Source organism: Castor canadensis, chromosome 4 (assembly GCF_047511655.1).
Source record: "Castor canadensis chromosome 4, mCasCan1.hap1v2, whole genome shotgun sequence".
Taxonomy (NCBI): Eukaryota; Metazoa; Chordata; class Mammalia; order Rodentia; family Castoridae; genus Castor; species Castor canadensis.
This window is the reverse complement of record NC_133389.1, coordinates 114476956-114494820: the sequence shown is the minus strand read 5'-3', so window position 1 is coordinate 114494820 and position 17865 is coordinate 114476956. Positions and strand designations below refer to the sequence as shown.

General features: G+C 43.5%; 1 protein-coding gene across 3 annotated transcripts in view; it reads left to right on the top strand.

Moving 5' to 3' along the window:
- Window positions 1-7076: 7076 nt before the first annotated feature.
- The window catches only part of Pla2r1 (phospholipase A2 receptor 1), a 122996-nt gene continuing 112207 nt past the window's right edge, over window positions 7077-17865 (top strand). The window contains exon 1 of one of the 3 annotated variants that reach the window (XM_074070929.1): window positions 7077-7400. In XM_074070929.1, the coding sequence (XP_073927030.1) occupies window positions 7304-7400 (97 nt within the window). In that variant the 5' untranslated portion in view covers window positions 7077-7303. Of the gene's footprint in view, window positions 7401-8905; window positions 10924-17865 lie in introns of those variants that run through there. The other 2 variants (XM_074070927.1, XM_074070930.1) reach the window with 2 other exon arrangements.

The window sequence follows — 17865 nt, the reverse complement described above, 5'->3', positions numbered from 1 at the left end:
TAGAATAGTGGAAATTCACTTTTCTTTGACTTTCTTGCTATTCATAATCCCACCTTCTTGCAAGTTTTTACCTAGGTACTTTATAATAATCCACTGTTTCTGTTATCATATTCTTTCACTAAAAATGAGCTATTTTGAAAGAAAATAGGTAACCTGTAAAGATTGAAAATAATACTTTAATTCTGAGCTATCCCTGAGATTTACAAAGTCCATTTCTTTAACAAGGTAATGTTTTGTAAAAGGAAGGATTATGTTTAGATTATTTTTAATTTTATGTGTGTAAGCACAAAACAAGAAAAAATAAGCCATCCTTTTGAAAACAATGAGAACAAGATATTATTTCAAGAGTAGGTTACAATGACATATGGATTTGTATGCTGACATACAGATGGTTCTTTAAAGATGGTACATATTTCAGGGTCATCATCATCAACCTACCAATAATTCAAAAAAAAATCTTGTTTTACTTTCGCTCACATCCATTTTGTGGAGGAAATGCAACCTTCCCAATTTAAGGAAGAAGAACCTGAAGTTCCAAAACTCAACTAGACTGTATTTCTAACCTTGAGCTGAAACAACTAGAAAACCTGGACCAAACATAAACATCAGAGTGAAGTTGCTGGAGAGCAGAAGGCATGTGAGGAGCTTTGCTTCTTTTCACAGCCCTCCTCTAGCTCATGGCTAATCTCTATTATCAGCTCTACTGTGAGCTTCAGCAATCTGAATCGCTTAGAAATAAATCGTGACAAACTCTCCAACCTTCCAAGCAAGCAATATAAGACAAGTTTATACAAACCTCAGGCTCTTTGCCCTGATCTTTTACAACAAGCCTCTCTCCTGTGAAATGGCTGGGCCTATACTTTTGGGGGAACTTTGAAGTCCTAAGACCCAATAAAAGTGTTTGGCTCACTTTTATTTCTCATCTTACAATAATCTAGCAAGGCAGACGTTTACTGCTCCACATACAGAGGAGGAGACTCAGCATGATTATAAAACTTGATTCAGGTACTGCAGCCAAGAAACAATGGAAGAAGGGTTGCTCCCCCACCAGTTCCAACCTGCTGTCTTCCTGCCCCCTCTTTGTCCCCTTACCCACTCCTCCCAGGTTTGAACAGGCCCACAGACTGCATCCATCCATTTGGGAGATACTTTAGATAAAAATTTAAAAATTCCAGGCCCTTATATTTTGTTATTTGTATTTGAAATGAGCATTGGTGAATACAAAAACTATCATGTATTTTTCTCAATATCAAATGGAATAAAATAATAAAATATCTAAATTACTATATGATGATTACTAACTTGAGGTCACTCCCCAGCCTTTCCCTCTAGGTCCTAAGAAAGTAATGGAAGCTGTGGAATGATAACAGGAGACACAATGCCAGGAACGACTTCTCAGTAGGTTCCCAAAGTGGGGTTCCTGGAGTCACCAGAGGTAGTTTTTATTATGAAAGCAGCAACCTTGTCCCTTGACAGCCACACACATCTGCTATGGCTTCCTTTGCCTCCTCCCCATGAACCTTTGTAATTACAACACAGTGGACTGGCAATTTAATAGTAAAACTACCTCCTCCACCCTGTCTGAGGGATTTGTTGTTTGTCCCCCTTCTTTTTCATACTCCAATGCTTCTACCCTTCTCCATTCAGAGCTCAGCTCGGGATCTGAGCACAGACCCAGCTTCTCCACTCTAGTTGCACTTTAGAATACATTACCTTGACAGCAGTTAAAAAAAAAAAAAAAAGAAAGAAAAATTAGTAATTCTTATCCCAGACCATCTTTGGGCCTTGGGTCTGAGTATGGATGGGTTTTTGAAACTCTGGATACCTTACCATAGTAAGGGCTGAGTTCTGCTGGACCCATGGGTTGCAGAAATACATGCTGCTATAGGTAGAATGCAGGAGAATTTGATTTTTTCTTTCATGCTTCCTTTGCATATTCTTCAGAAGGCTATCTACAGAAAGCAAGGAGGAGGACTGAGCATGCTCCAATCAGGCCCAGCTTCCAGACATGGGCAGAAGGGCATCCTGCACAGACCCAATCAAGACAGAGGTGCAGCTGAAAACTCCTGTGGAGTGGAATTTTCTTTCTGGCTAAGTACCACACACTGGGAATGCTATTAATTGAATTAAATTGATATAAATTGCTGGTTGGACTAAGGTGCAAAACTAGTTCATTAATTCACTGCTGAAATTGGCCCTTTACCCAAAGAGTTTTCCCTCCTTTTCACCCCTTATACTCCAGCCACTGTGGTCCTAAGGCCAAACATAAAATAAAATTTTGAACACACCCAGAAGTATTTAATAAGTATTTAAGAAGGAAGAGCAGTTCAGCATACATATTAAATAGGGTACAAAGCCCATGTCATGTAAACCAACATTCTCTTTTATCTATGGTACAGTTCCCTCTTAATGAGCTAGCTTATTACTTGAAGTTTTGGGTAGCTCAGGGTAAGGGCTTTAGCAATAAGTCACTTAACCTGTTTCAGTGTCCTTTATTGGTAAATAATGACTTGAATACACTTTTTTTATGGTGTCACTGTTGTGGGTACTATCTAATAATAATAATTGCATTTCATTGGCACTCACTATTTGCCAGGCTCTGAGTACAGTCCACGTGTTATGTGGTGGACACTATTACCTATTCTGCAGATGCATTTCTTGATCTGTCTATTCATCAGTGGATACTAAGGTTGTTTCCATACCTTAGCTATTGTGAGAAATGCTACAATACTACAATGAACACGGGAGCATGGATATCTCTACAACATATGTGTTTTGTTTGAGTTTTGTTTATTTTGTGTTGTTTCTTTTGAGATAGGGTCTTGCTATATATCCCAGGCTGGCCTAGAACCCTTGGTTCTCCTGCCATCATGTCTCAAGTGCTGGGATTACAAGTGTGCAACACCACACCTGGCTCCATGAGGTGATGATGGTTCCATTTCTTTGGGAATATACTCAGAAAAACTGATAAGTCAATTTTTATTTTTAAGTCAAGTTTTATTTTTAGTTTTTTGAGGATATTACATAGTGTTTTGCATAATTTATATTCCCACAGTGGACAAAGGTTTCTTTTTCTTCACATCCTTGCCAATCCTTGCTGTTTCTTGTTACTTTGTTTTTAATAATAAGCATCTAACAGGTATGAGATGATTGGTTATTGTGGGCATTTTTTATTTTGTTTTTGTTTTGCAGTGCCTGAGATTGGACCCAGGGCCTCACCATGCCTTTACTGTGGTTTTGATTTGCAGTTCCCAGATAATTAGTGATACCAACAAATATATTTAAAAGTATTGATAATGTTTTTTAACTTTTTAAGAAACTGGCAAACTATTGTCCAACATGATCACACCATTTTACATCCCCAACAGCAGTGCATAAGAGTTCTCGTTTCTTTGCATCCTTGCCAGCACTTAGTACTGTCAACTTTTTAATTTTTGCCATTCAAATAGTTAAATGGTAATATTTCTTTGTAATTTAAACTTGCATTTCCCCATGACCAATGAAAATCATTTCATGTATTTATTTGCCACCTACAAATCTTCTTTGGTGAAATTCCTGTTCAAATCTTTTGCTTGTTTGTAAACTTGGATTATTTTCTTAGTATTGAATTTGACAGTTCTTTATATATTCTAGATATAAATTTTTTATTAGATCTGTGATTTGCAAATATTTTTCCCAGTCAGTGGCTTTTCTCTTCATTTTCTTAACTCAAATTTTTTTCTTTTTCTTGGGTTTGAATTCAGGTTTTTGCTATTTGCTTGGTAAGTGCTCTATAGCTTGAGCCAATGCCTCCAGCTTAACTCAATCTGTTGATGTCAGCTAAATACTCAAGGTGCCAGTTCAGAGGCAACTTTTTGTTTGTTGCCTCCTCTGAGCCTCAAGGCCTCCAAAGTACTTGTAGATTGTCAGCTTCATTCCCACACCCTGACATACATTATCCTCTATTATAATGGAGTTTGGACTCTAATGTCTGAGAACATGTGCAAGGACTCATTCGCCCTGTTCTTTGTGATACCTCTGTACCAGTACAAAATTGACAACAGGTACCTTGTGATGGATTTCCTTTATTTGCCTCTCCAGACCCATTGCCTGAGGTTGTTCTTGCCACTCTGTGCTCTGGGAAGATGACTTCTGTGGACTTCCTTTTGCCCACTGAGTTCCCACTGGGTTTGGCCAATGGGAAGCCACCAGAGTGCAGAAGACAGAGGAGGTATTTTTTCTGTTAACTTCCCCCCTACCAGGCATCAGTCAATACTAGTTGATCTTTTCCTGTCCTGTTAGTTGTCTCCTGTCCCAAGGGCACAGCTCTTACTAAGCTCCCATAACCTCTGCCTGCCCTTGTTCTTTCCAGTGTAGGTGTAATGACGCAGAATCCAGTGCCTGCCAGAAACTTGGTGCTTCCCAGTCCTGTTTGGGCTCCCTCCACTCTGCCCCTACTTTCTCAAATAATCCCTTGGCTAAATATTCACTACAAACCAGGCTCTCATCCCTTCATGTTAAGACCCTGATTGCTACAGTGCTCAAAAAAAATGTTAATTTTGATCCTGACCACAACCCATGCATTGAGTTTTAAATCTCTGCATTTTCTTCTTGGTTTTCATTCAACACAATTCAGTTTTCTAATATTTTTCTTGAGTTTCAAATGACTCCAAACACAACATTCCTTATTCTTTTCTTCCTCGCTTCTTTCTTCCCTCATGTAGCATAGACTTCATGGCAGCACCCTAGGTGCCAGAAGTGTGCTGCCCTGGAGATTCAGACAGAAGTAAAATAGGGGTAGCATAAACAGCTAGGCCTAATCCAAAGGTAACTAGGTCAACAGGAAGATGAACAAAGACCCACAGGCTGTGGCTGGAAGCCAGAGACATCCTAGCAGCAGCACAGCACTCTTCAGTCTTGCTTCTGAGCACTGCTTGGCCTCCAGCTCTAGGCTTCCCCACTCCTCTCCACAAATTCCCAAAAGTGAACATTCACATTAGGTCAGACTGTGCCAAACACTTTGCATGCATTATCTCTTTAATACCATACCTGAATAGTATCCAAAAAATTAGCAAAAATTCTTCTCTCCATTTTACACAAAGGCTAAGGGAACGCAGTGGCCATTCTGGCAAGTGGCAGAGTGGCCAAGTGTTTTCTTTTAGTCATTCTACTATACTGCCTCATAAACCGGAAACATAACCTAACACCTCAACAGGGTAATGATCATTTTCCCTAAGACTAAAAAAAGCTGTCTACCACAGATCTCCACTTCAAAGCTGCCAGGCTCTAGGAAGACATGAAAACCAGGAGCTCTTTCCTGAGTGTTCCAACATTGAATAGGAAATGTGTTGTCAGTAGGCTAGGAAGCTGTTCTCCCTTCTCTTATTACAGTAACTGCTCTGAAGATGAAATATGACCTGCTTCCCCCTTCTTATCCTACTCCTAGTCAGAGCTCTGCTACTTCAGAATATTTTCTGCCACAGGTCAGGACCGGCTTTTCCCCCCTCTCATTACACAGAAGATAACACTGAAGTCTACAGCAGGTGACCTACCCTGTCTCCAGCCAGTGACAGGGAGCCCAGTGCCCCAGTGACTTGTCTCCTTTCGCAAGGCACCCAGGATAGCCTTTGTTCCAGCCAGGCATGCCTCCTCATATACACGCATCTCACTTAACTTTTGTGGCTTTTCTTACAACTTCTTCCTATCCCAGGCAACCCTTTCTTTCCAATGCCCAGCACTCTATCTGCCGGCATTTGGTCTTCCGTGCCCACTCCAGCTCCTCCCCGTTTCTCCGCTTTACTCTCACTACACTGCCCTCACTAGAAACTAGCATCAGAGCCACACTCTATTACCTAATTATGCCACGTGGATTGCGCCTGCCTGCTGTAATCAATTCAACCTTCTACTTCGGGGATATTCCCATCGCAATATAGTTCTGAGGCCATAGGAGAGGACACATTCAAACTTCTCACATCTTCTCAAGCCACTTACAGCCTTCTGTGCAGCAGGTTTTCCCTGTTCCCATTGCCCCTGAACCATCCTCCAAGGGCAGCCTGACAGTGCTTCACATTTTGCCATACGGCGGGCACACCTTCTGCCTCCAGGTCCAGGGCATCTCAAGCCCCTCACTGCCACAGAATTGAGCTGAGGAGTTAACAACCTTACAATCTCTTTAGCCAACAGGGGTGGTGAGTCAATGGACAATGCTGTCCCTTTTTTCCGAGGTCCTCTAAGTTCCTGCAGGACCTTCTTCCCTATTTCAACCTGACCTTCAATCCTGCTCTTGGTTGGGCATTTCCTCTGGGGCACATTTCCTGAGGCATGGGGCAGTGCTACTTGCAAATGTTGGTTTGGTGTTGGCTATTAAGTAGCTGAAAAAGTCAGGTCCTCCAAAATTCTTCCTTCCTTCTTTCCTCTTTTGTTTTCTTCCTTCTTATGTTTTAATGACTATTGTCAGGTCTTATTTTAGAAAAGTTCTTATATTAACCCGTTCCCATGAGTATTAATTACTTCCAGCTTTGTGCTGGTTATTTGAAGGGCTGGCGTTAGAAGAACTACCTTCTAGTAAGGTTTTGTGAGGTTAAGGAGTAACTTAGAGCATATCACTTCGCCTTTCAAGGCAGAGTGGAATATTTTGCTGGACAAGGGGGTCAAAGGAGATAGAAACAGGAGGTTATTTTATAACGGAAAGTAACTGGATCCAGGAAGAACTTTCTGGTTACTGAGGAGCGAGGAAGATGGAGACCAAAGGCAGGGCCCCAGGGGTCTCTAGCGCTCCACGTTCCAGAGGAATCAGAGACTCCCGAAGTGCCTGGGTTCACTGAGAAGCTGCCCGCTGCCAAACCTTTGCAAAGCCAGATGTCAGACTTCCTGTCCTGGAGATTCCACAAGCGCTCACTCCCCAGTCCTCTTGTGCCTCCGGCAAAAAGGACTGAATAGGGATGCGAGCGGAAGGAGCGAGAAGCCTGCAGAGGGCAGCCTCGCCCCTCCTCTCTCTCCACCCCAAAGGCAGGAATTTCTGGGATGGGCAGATGGTCCACTCCCTCTTCTCCTCCCTTCCCAAGCCAGAGTGGGTAGGGCGGGGAAAACTCCAGGATTTTCTCGTCTCCCAGCCAGAGCCCCAAGTGCCTGCACAGTGTGGTGTCAAGGAGAGGTGGGGTGGGTCTCTGGGGGTGCAGAGGTGACGAGGTCCCCGAGAAGGGTGGAGCGAGGGGGAGGCCGCTGTCCCGCCTCCTGCGTCGAAGTCCCGGGTGGTGGATGCGGGCACTGCAGTGGTCAGTGCGTGCGCCACGCTGTGAGCGCGCGGTGAGCCCAGTGGTTAGCGATGCTGCTGCTCCTGCTGCTGCTGCTGGGGGCGCCGCGGCGCTTCGCCGAGGACGTGGCAGCTGCGATCACCCCGGAGCAGCTCCTCGAGTGGCAAAGTGAGTGTCCCTAGGGCCGGGGACCAGATCGGCATTCTCTAGGGGTCCAGGCAGGGGAAGAAGAGCAAAGTCGGGGGCGGGCGAAAGCGGCCGAACTTGTATGGTGGTCGCGTATTGCAGTCCCGAGGCGGATGGGGCAGTCTAGCTCCCCCACTCTGCGGGGCGGTGGCACCCCGCTGGCAGGCAGGGAGGCGCATCCTCCAGGCTTCTGTCCCGGGGCCTGTGAGGGGCGGGGCCTGGGATCCCAGGCTGCTGGACTCGGGACAAGCCTGGGATGGGAGGGTGGAAGTTTCAAAATGCAAACTTTACGTGAGTTGTTTGGCTGAATGATGGCACAAAGATGGCTCATTTCGTGCCCTCCCAAAGCAACAGCACGAGGTATGCACCGCACCAAGCAGGCCCCCGCGCCGTCCTTTGGGGAAAGAATGCTGTGGCTTTGTTAACGCCTTTCAGCGAGGTTGGGGACAAGCCCACTGGCCCTGATGAGCTGTCAGCTGGCACAAGTTGCTCCGCTCATTTTCTCTTAGCTGAACAACGGGATCTGTAACAGCCTTGGAACCCACTGAGGATTGTTTCACCGTCCCCCCGGAAAAAAAAAAAAAAAAGCACTCACGGACCACCTGAGCAAGCTTTTGTTACTACAGCAAGACTCCTAAAGGAACCAGTAAGGAGACCAGAGCTTTCTGTCCTGCAGGGGCTGTCAATCAGGAAGGGACGCCTGTGAGCAGAAGGCAGGCTGTTGGTCTGCGGAGGAAAGAGGCAGCAAGGGCAGTTAAGCCTGGAGAGGCCTCCTGGAGGCCCCAGCCCCTCTCTGCCTGTAGGGATAAGTTTGGAGAAAGGGTGGAAAATGAGCTGTGATCCATATCTGCATTTTTTTCTTTCTTCTCTACGTGTTAGGCGTACAAAACTTCTGAGTTTTGCCTGATCAGCAAGTGGTGTGGCCGGCATCAAGGGCTCGAACTGGGCGGCCCAGCACATGGACTGGTGATCCTCTGGGGTAATCCTAGCCTCAGATAATGGTTAATGAGTAAAAGGGTACTCTGAGATTAGAACCTCTGCTACTTGGCATACCCTCCAGGTGACATAGGCGTTGTAGGGATTCTTCAGATAAGAAACGGCTGTATCGAGACACTAAAAAGCCCGAGACTGAGTCCCAGCCTCACATAGGCTCTCCTCTCTGACTTCAGTCATCCACACCAGTGGAACTTCAAGTATAATCCACACAGGTTTGAAATCAAGTTTTTCTGCTCTGTACAAAGTTGGAGAAACAGAATGTTAGCATTGGAAAGGATCTGAAACATTGTCTACTCCTACCAGATATTTTTCAGATGCAGGAGCAGAGGTCTGGCTGTCATGTAGTTGGACATGTTTGAGGGTGCCTCAGTTTACTACTTTGTTCACTATACTACGTCACCTTCAGCCATGGCTGACATCCACAGAGCAACTGAGAGAAAAATCCGTACTCATTTTAGTTTCATACCCATTAATAATGGATATATAACTATATGCAGTTGGTTTTATATATATATATAGCATTTTTCATCAGAATTGTTTGATATAAATTATTGATTGATCTGATATGTGTTACAAGCATTCCACCTTGGGAATGAGGTGATAGGTTGTATTGGGATGACTTTTCAACCACTTAGCAATACTTTTTGTGCTTGAAAATTAGTAAATGTATAGCAGTTAAGTTCCTGAGCTTCTACTGGCTTAGTCCAAACCCTAGCTATGCCATTTACCAGCTGTGTGACCTTGAACCTGGTACTTAGCTTTTCTGTGCTTCAGTTTCCTCCTTTGTAAAAATGGAGTTAATAATATTTACCCAAGTGTTGTCCTTTTGTGGCACTATCACTATGATACCTTCCTTGTTCCTCTGGCCATTTTGATAGGTGGACAATTTTTTTTACTGCCCTGAGCACTGTACTTGGCTGGCCTGGAGCCTGTCTCTTACTTCTAGGTGACTACAGGAAAGACCCCTTGTGGTTTGTTTTCCATTACTGAAAATCCAGGCCCTTCTAGCCAGTACTAAAACTTGATAGCTTCACTCTTCTATTCCAGACTCTGAGAGGGCAGGGGGAGAATGAAGACAGAACAGAGCGTCCTGCAAAATGTGGGTTCAGCATAGTCATTGCTGAAGGAGATGGGCTGAGTGCAGTAAAGATGTTTTGAAACCACATTGAGGGTTGAAAACCATTAATGTGAAATGACCCCAAGTGGGTCATGCTCAGCTTCCCAGGTGCATGAGTGAAGAGTCCAAGGCTACATGAGTCCTGGAGGACACAGGGTGGGCTCGTCAGCACGGACATGAGTGCTGACAAGCACTAGCCCAACATCTTGACCACGGGACCCTAGCAAAAGAGAAACACGGTAGGAGGCATGTGTTGACATTTATACCAGTGGGGTGAGCAGCTGAAGGCCTATTCACTGTCTGTCCAGCACTGTGTGCTTTACTTCCCTGGCTTGGTCAAGGTTCATCCAAAAGCAGTTCCTGAAACATGTATTTATTGGAGTGCAAGTAGTCTATTTAGGAAGCAATTCTAGAAAGCATGGTAAAAGAGTGAGGCAATGAGCAGGGAAAGGAAGAAAGCCATGAGGCTGACTCAGAAAGGCCTTGTGTAGATCTCAGTGGATTCACTGTGGGACAGGAAACAGGTATTTATACACTGACCTCCCTTTTCTTGATTGAGGGTCCCTCCTGGGGTTACCCTGGCTGCTTCTGGCCTGCCTGAAACACACAAGTATAGACACAAAACGTCTGCTGGAGTACATGGAACTGTCTATGGGTGAGCCAGCCCAGATTAGAGGATGTATGTATAGAACCAACAGAATCCACTCTTCACCCCATACTGGGGAGATAATAACATGAGTAGCATGACCCCCTCAAGAAGCTGACAGTCCAGACAGATGAAGAAACACAAACAGTTGCACAACAGAGATGTAGATAAAGAAGGAGAAAGGCCCTGGAGGGATGCAGAGGAGGGAAGGCCTGGGGAGCTGGAGACACACAAAAGAGCACTTGTTTTCCTGATGGATAAGTAGCTTGTTGTCATAGACAGAAAAAATGACAGAGCATCCCTGATAAAGCATATTGTATGTGAAAGGCACAGAATCACGCAGGCTTGGGGAAAGAGCCCCACTAAAAGTCACTCTGGCAAATGCAGGGATAGATCTCAAGGGCAGTCAAGAACAGGTTCTTCTGTGTGAGCAGGCCTCCTGGGAACTGGGAACTGGGAACTGGCGCCCAGGATGAAGCAGCCACTTTGTTTCTTTCTGAGTCTGCATGGTGGCCCCTCCTGGGTTCTCCTTTCTGTTGACTGGGGCTTTTTATTTTCATTTTTGTTTTGTTTTGTTTCCGCTTCAACTTGCATGTGTAGCTCCCACCGCTTTTTGTCCAGGACAGGATCTGGTCACACTGTTCTTAGCATGCTGGCCAGTCCTTGGCTCTCTGCCTTTAAACCGTCAGCGCTAGGAGGGCTGTGAGGTGTACACAGGGATATTGCTGTGGATGAAGCTCCCTAGGGTAAGTTCACAATTAGGACAAGAATCTGTAGGATGTCTGTATTTGGAAGCACAGAAGAGATGAGGAAGTAAAGAGTTTGGTTTGAGGCACTTTGCTTCAAACCAAGTCAGGTTGAGTGAATTGGGGAGTATAGGTAAGAACTTCAGGAGTTTATCACACTTAGAAGTTTAGGAATATCCAGGTCAGCTTGGCACTTGAAGAGAGTGATTCCTGAAGGCAGCAAAGAGACCATCTGAAAAGTTAAAGTTGAGTCAGTCCTAGCACAAGTATTGTAGAACAGAAAATTTGGATTCAAGAAAAAGGTATCAAATTTTTTTTTTTTTTAATAATAGGCTTAGTGAAAGTGTTACAGGAAAGTTTAGCATTGGTGTATACTTGGTTCTTGAGCCTGGCAGGAGAATTCAGGCAGGACTTGAAAATGTAGTGAAAGTAAACTTTATTAGGACAGGAATACACTTTCAGTAGACTGAAGGCAGGGGGTGTCTCTAGACTGAGAACAAGTATCAACATCTGAAGGTGGAATATTTATTGAGGAATTCTCAGCCCCAAGTCCATTTAGCCCCTCAGATGAGCTCCTGGACCTCCATCTTTGTCTTGTTAAGTTAAAGAGTTACCAGTGTGAACCCAGTGCCAGACTTAGTTGATGTTTAGAGTGTGGCTTACTCTTGAGTAAAGAAAGGATTAACCTTTAGGTGAGTGGCTGACTTCAAAGTATCCTGTGATGTTCCCCGATGTCACTGATGGACTACTCTGATCTTAACTGGTCACCTGTGGAGTTAAGAAGTTTAATTATAATGATTTTTTTTCTCTTGTGGCCATCACTTAGGTCTAACTGCTCCCTATCAAAAGGAGATGGGAGAAGTTATAGGATAGGAAGGGTAGTAGTCAGACAATGGAAATTCCCAGTTTAGGAGATGGATCCATTGTGGGTAGTGACCAGATTCAAGATGTTGCAGGACAGGCACTCAGGTGGACAGCAGCTGAAAAAAAAAAGTCCTTGTAGCAAAGGATTCAAGGACTCTTTTGCTGTAGGACTCTCTTGCTGGTGAAACACAATAAGAAATATATTTTATATCATAAGTCATATCATATATGACCACTGTAACTGAAACTAAAGCTTCATTTTAAAAAATGTATCATGCTGCTTCTTTTCTACTCTATTTTATTTTGTTCTGTCATGCTGGTTATGACAGTAAGTTCATTTCATGACCTAATTCATGGACCACAGCATTCCAGCATCTGTGTGGAAATGAAAGATTCCACACAGAGTCTTTCACAGGGTGGGGAAGACAATGGGGAGCCTGCTGCTGTCAAAGCCATAGTGAATGTGGAAAGAGTGGTTCAGGGCAATGGGCCCAGTAGGGAGGAGGGAAGAAGAATTGACACCTTGGAGAGGTTTCTGAAAGAAAAGGATGACAGCTACCTCTTAAAGGAAGCAGTGGGAAGGAGCTGTGGACCTGAGATAGCCCCCATACTGCCATTTCTAATACAAAGGTAAAAATGTCCCATTATTGCTCCTATTATTTGTAACCTTTGGGGCATGTTCACTCTGCTGTTTTCGTACATAACATCAAACCCTCACTACACATAGTATGTATTCTAATACATACCCTTCTACAGATGAAGAGGGGTTAAGTAATTTGTGCCTACAGGAACTGTGGCATGGAGCTTCAAATCAGGCACTATTTCAGAGGCTCCTATACATAACTCTGTGACCCTGTAACCTATTTTATTCTGTATCCCACTGCATGATGGGAACATTGATTCAATGTTGCTGTAGGAGGAGCAGAAGGCCAGCCTCTTGCTCTCTGTAGCAACTCCCTTTCCAAAGCCCTACTTCTACATGTGGGAGTGAATATTTTCAGAAAGCAGAAAGGGCCAAAGCTATTGATTTATTTACTGTTCTAGGCAGTTCCTCCATCCATAAGCAATGAGCCATCATCGTAATCAGGGGCTTGGTATTTAAGTAAAAGTATGATCAGATAGTGGTTTAACAGCCCTCTGGCTGTTAACAGTGGCCTTAACTCACTCCAGCCATTGGGACTTGGTTTCTCACATCTCTGTCTGTCACCTTGGCATCTCCCCTCTTTATACTTTTCTCATCCCACCACTTCTGACTGGCTCTTTTCCTTACAAGTCTTCACATATCCACATAGATGACCAATCTGGCTCCCTTTTCCTCTTTAGTAACATGTTATTGGACTTTAACCTCTTTTCCCATTGGTGATTGTTACAAGAACTGATATTGCACAATGCAGATCCAAGCCAGTGACCAGAAAGATTGAGCCCTACACAGCTTGCTTGTCCCCTCAGTTCTTCTTCCTTGACCTAACAGTTTGCTCATTTGAAGGAATGATGCCTTTGTGCTGCCTCTGCTAACCTCATCCCCACATGGAAAATGCTCATATAATCTATCAAAGTGATATTTGAAACATCCCTCCACAAGCTTTCAGAAATTACCCTTGAAAGCTTTTTAAGCCATGTTCCAGTGCACAGCTAGGAAAATAAATTATAGCATGAATTGATCAAAGTGAAAAGAAATATTATTGTTTATAAAGAGAAACAAAAAAGCACCTTATAAATACTATACTAAGCCATTTAGGGAAATAATATTTTACAAAACCACTCAAGAAAACTGGAGGATTGTGATTAGGATTTCTGTAACAGTGGTCTTGTGACAGAAAGCTAAGCAAAACAAGAGATTTCTACTTTCATGGTGGCCATGTGACTTTTTAAGTTATGATACTTTTCAGACTACCAAAGTTCAAAAGAAATATGTTAATAAAAACCCTTAATATTTCTGGGTTTCGGCATTCTGCTGTTGAAAACTTTTTTGATTGGAATATAGAAAGGAAAATTCAAAGTGATTGTTTAACAATAAACATTGTCTTCTTTTGCTGCCTTTGGTACCATCTGTGTTCAAAGATAAGATTTGCTTTTGCTGTTAGGATGATCATAGGTTAAGTGATAATCATGACTGAGGTTTTCTATATCAGGATCCTCTGACACCAACAGACAATCTTCTAGCTTCAAGCAGTTCTATCCAAAGGGAAGTGCTCTGTAGTTTGCCAATCTTTTTCCATAGCGTTAACCTTCTTCTTACAAGGTGTGTTTTGTGGATATGTCCCAAGTGCAGTTACACAGTCCTCCTTAGGGTTTAGGGTCTTGGTGTTTCAATCATTATTATCTTTGAATTTGTGTGCCTTGCTGCCTCGCTAAAGTCTGATGGATTAGTGGAGCAAAGCTAGAGGCTTCAGACTCAGTTCACCTGGTTTTACCTTCTTACCTCATCAGGATGGATTCTCTTCTGTCTCCTTTTCCACTCCTGCCCACATTGCTGTTTCTTCCACCTCAGTAGCAACTTTGTTGCATTGAGACCTGGAAGCCAAAGGTCTGGGACCTGGGAATGGATACTGTGTGGCATCTCTGGGCAGGCGAGGTCAGCTACTATCCAACCCCACTGCATGTTCTGTGAGAACTCTCACCTATGTTCAGTCCAAGTACTGACTGTGTGCCAAGCGTGTTATGGCATGCAAGTTGCAGTCCCTTGTGGACCCATGGGGAGGAGAGATTGACATTCAGACAGTAAAGCACATTTTCATTTTACCCCAGGCTATGCAAATTATGTAGCCAATATAACGCGCTGAATTGTGTCCTTGTCCCCAAATTCATATTTAGGAGTCTTAACGCCCCTGTACTTAAGAATGAGACCCTATTTGGAGGTAGGGTTTTTATAGGAATAAATAAGTTTAAATGAGGTGATTAGATGGTAACCCTAATCTCAAAAGAAGGGGAAATTTGGACACATAAGTAGATGATTTGAAGAGACAAAGGGAGACCAGGATCTATCTAAAAGCCAAGGAGAAAGGCTAGAACGGATCCTTCCCTCACAGCCGTCAGAGAGAACCAAGCCTGCCACAGTTAACCTCACACTGTAGCTTCCAGAATTATGAGAAAAGAAACATCTGTTGTTTAAGCCACACACTTTGTGGTACTCTGTTGTGGTAACTCTAGCAAGCTAAGACAGAGATTCACATTATACCTACCATCAAGTTTTTTCTGGCTGGGCACCAGTGGCTCACATCTTAATCCTATCTACTCAGGAGGTGGAGATCTAGAAGATCCGAGTTTGAAGCCAGCCCAGGCAAATACTTCATAAGATCCTATATTGAAAATGCCCAATGCTAAAAAAGGGCTGGCAGAGTGGCTCAAGTAGTAGAGTGTCTACCTAGCAAATGTGAGGCCCTGAGTTCTTCAAACCCCAGTATCACCAAGAAAGAAAAAAAGCTTTTTCTGCATGTTTATTAAATTTCTACTTTGCACTTACAAATCTTTAAACAGGCACATTCTAAAGGAATTAAAATGGATAGACCAGTGTAAACACTTATGCTTTCAGTAATGTTATATGCTGTCATTTCCAGAGTTGTTTTGGTCGGCAGAGCTGTTTTCTGTTTTTATTTGCTTTTGGTGACCTAGTCTTCCTATCATTTCCCCTAGGGCTTTAATATGCAGGCATTTGTGAGAGAAGTTTAACAATGCCTGTCTTACTGTGTCCTGCCATAGCTTGCTCTTTGTAAAGAGGCTCCCTAGTGACTAAGATGGGAGATTTTCAACACAGTATATAGGATAATAACAGAGCCACTGTGAATAATGGTTTTTATACCAGCAAGGTCTGTTGGGTATTTTCCAGTTAAATAAAAGCAAAATGGTGGGGGAATAGTCTTAAATCTAAAAGGGGAAAAATGTTTTCAACTCAGTTTTAAAATTCATTGTTAAGATACAGAGTTGTGGCAAAGAGCCAGGACAAAGAAGGAGGGAGGGGGAGGGAATGGGACTGGGCGAGAACAGAGAGAGTGGCAAGGACCATCTGAAAGGGTTAACCCACCCGCAGGGGTTGGTCACAGGCAATTTGCAGCCTCACAAAAGTGCAGCCCAGTGGAGCTGATTAAGCTAGGTTTCATTTTTCCCACATGTGACAAAGAGTATTGTGTGCCTCATGGAACTTGGAGCAGTGATTTGGGGAGATTAGAGAGAAAGGGGAAGAGAACACATAAAAAGATTTAGCAAGAGGGGTCCCCCAAGCCTGCAGAGGTGGTGATTATCCAGGTTCAGAAGCTGCAGGAGAATAAAGATGGCTCAGAGTCAAGGGCAACGCTAGGACAAGGAAAGGGAAGGAAGATGTGATGTGGGAGGAGACTTTTTTTTTTAATGTACTTAAGTAACTTTTTAGTTGGTTAATAGAAAGCAATTGACAGGAGCCAAAAGTTTTCAAGGTTAAAAGACATATACTCTATCTAAATCAGATGAGTTGAGATGAAATGCACACTGTCATTCAGAAAGGCCTAGGAGGACTGGAACATTGTCCCATGTTGTGACATGTTCTTTAAGAACTGTGCACAAACTGCTTCTTGCGAGCATGAGAAATTTCTTACTTATTAGTTTGGAAAGCCATATGAAGAACCCAGATTTTCCACATCACTGGGCTATGAATAGGACTTGACTCAACAGCTTAAATATCCCTTCCTACTACAGAGTCATCGTAAGAATACAATCAGATATGAATCTATTGTCACTAAAGACAACAGACAATCCAAAATTTGTGACACTGGAAAAGGTAGATACATCCTCAGAGAGAAACCACCCACCTTTCAGGCTAGTTACAGAGAGATGCCTTTCCTGCTGCCTTCACACCCTTCCCTGTGTAAGCAGCAGTACTGTCAGAACAGCAAGGCAATGGAATGACTCAAAAGAGACTGTAGGCAGGCAGTGTATGAGGAGAGCAGCAGAGGTGTGGGTGGATGGAACAGAAGAGGTTTTAAGCCCAAGGGGCCTGGGGCAGGAGATTGAAATTGGATTGCAGTTTGCAAGCTGTGGCTTCCTAATAGCTTGTCTTGTACATTGCATTTGATGTGAACCATGCACTTGAACTTTTCCTGCCAGTTGCCTTAACATAGAGTGGCACAGAGGCCAACTGTATGTGGATAGTTGGACTCGGTGAACTTTGTCACGGTGTCACTTATTGAGTATCAGAAAGCCGTTTGCTTGCCAAAATACCATCAAGACAGTATTTCTTTAGGAATTTTGTTTAATTGTTTCTTTCAAGTGGTTTGTTGTTATTGTTAAAAGTGCGAACACTTTCACTGAGGCTTAACACCTCAACCCTTCATTTAGACAGTTCTAAGAGAAGAACTACCTAAAGAGAAGGGGACACCAAAGAGGTGATCAGAAGGGTTACTGAAGAGTAAATAAAAGGGTGTTTAAGAGCTGCTTCCTTTAAGTAACTTCACTAATGGCCCCAGGCTTTAGACTCTGACCTCAAGGCATCATAGGAATTGGTAGATATCTGACAGCCACCTGAATACCCGAGGTCAAAAATGAGTCATTGCAACAACCTTTCCAGACTCCCCATGCAGTTTCCTGTTACTACAGTGAAGGAGCCAAGGCTGGGGACCTTATAAAGAAAATAGGATTATTTAGCTCCCCATTCTGGAGGCTCAAGGGCATGGTGCCAGCATTAACTCAGCTCTGGCGAGGATCTATGTGGATGGCATCAGAATGATGTGAAAAGGAGAAGTGGGTGTGAGAAGGAGAGCAAAATAGAAAGCGAGAGATGGGAGGAACCGGACCAGTTTTGCTCTTTTTTTATAACAGTCAGCTCAGGAGAACCAACAGAGTCCCATGAGAACTGAATCCATTCTTTTTTTTTTTAATTTTTATTGTTTTATTATTCATATGTGCATACAATACTTGGGTCATTTCTACCCTCTGCCCACATCCCCTCCCTTACCACCCACTCCGCCCCCTCCCTCTCCCCCCCCACCCCCTCGATACCCAGCAGAAACTATTTTGCCCTTATCTCTAATTTTGTTGAAGAGAGAGTATAAGAAATAATAGGAAGGAACAAGGGTTTTTGCTAGTTGAGATAAGGATAGCTATACAGGG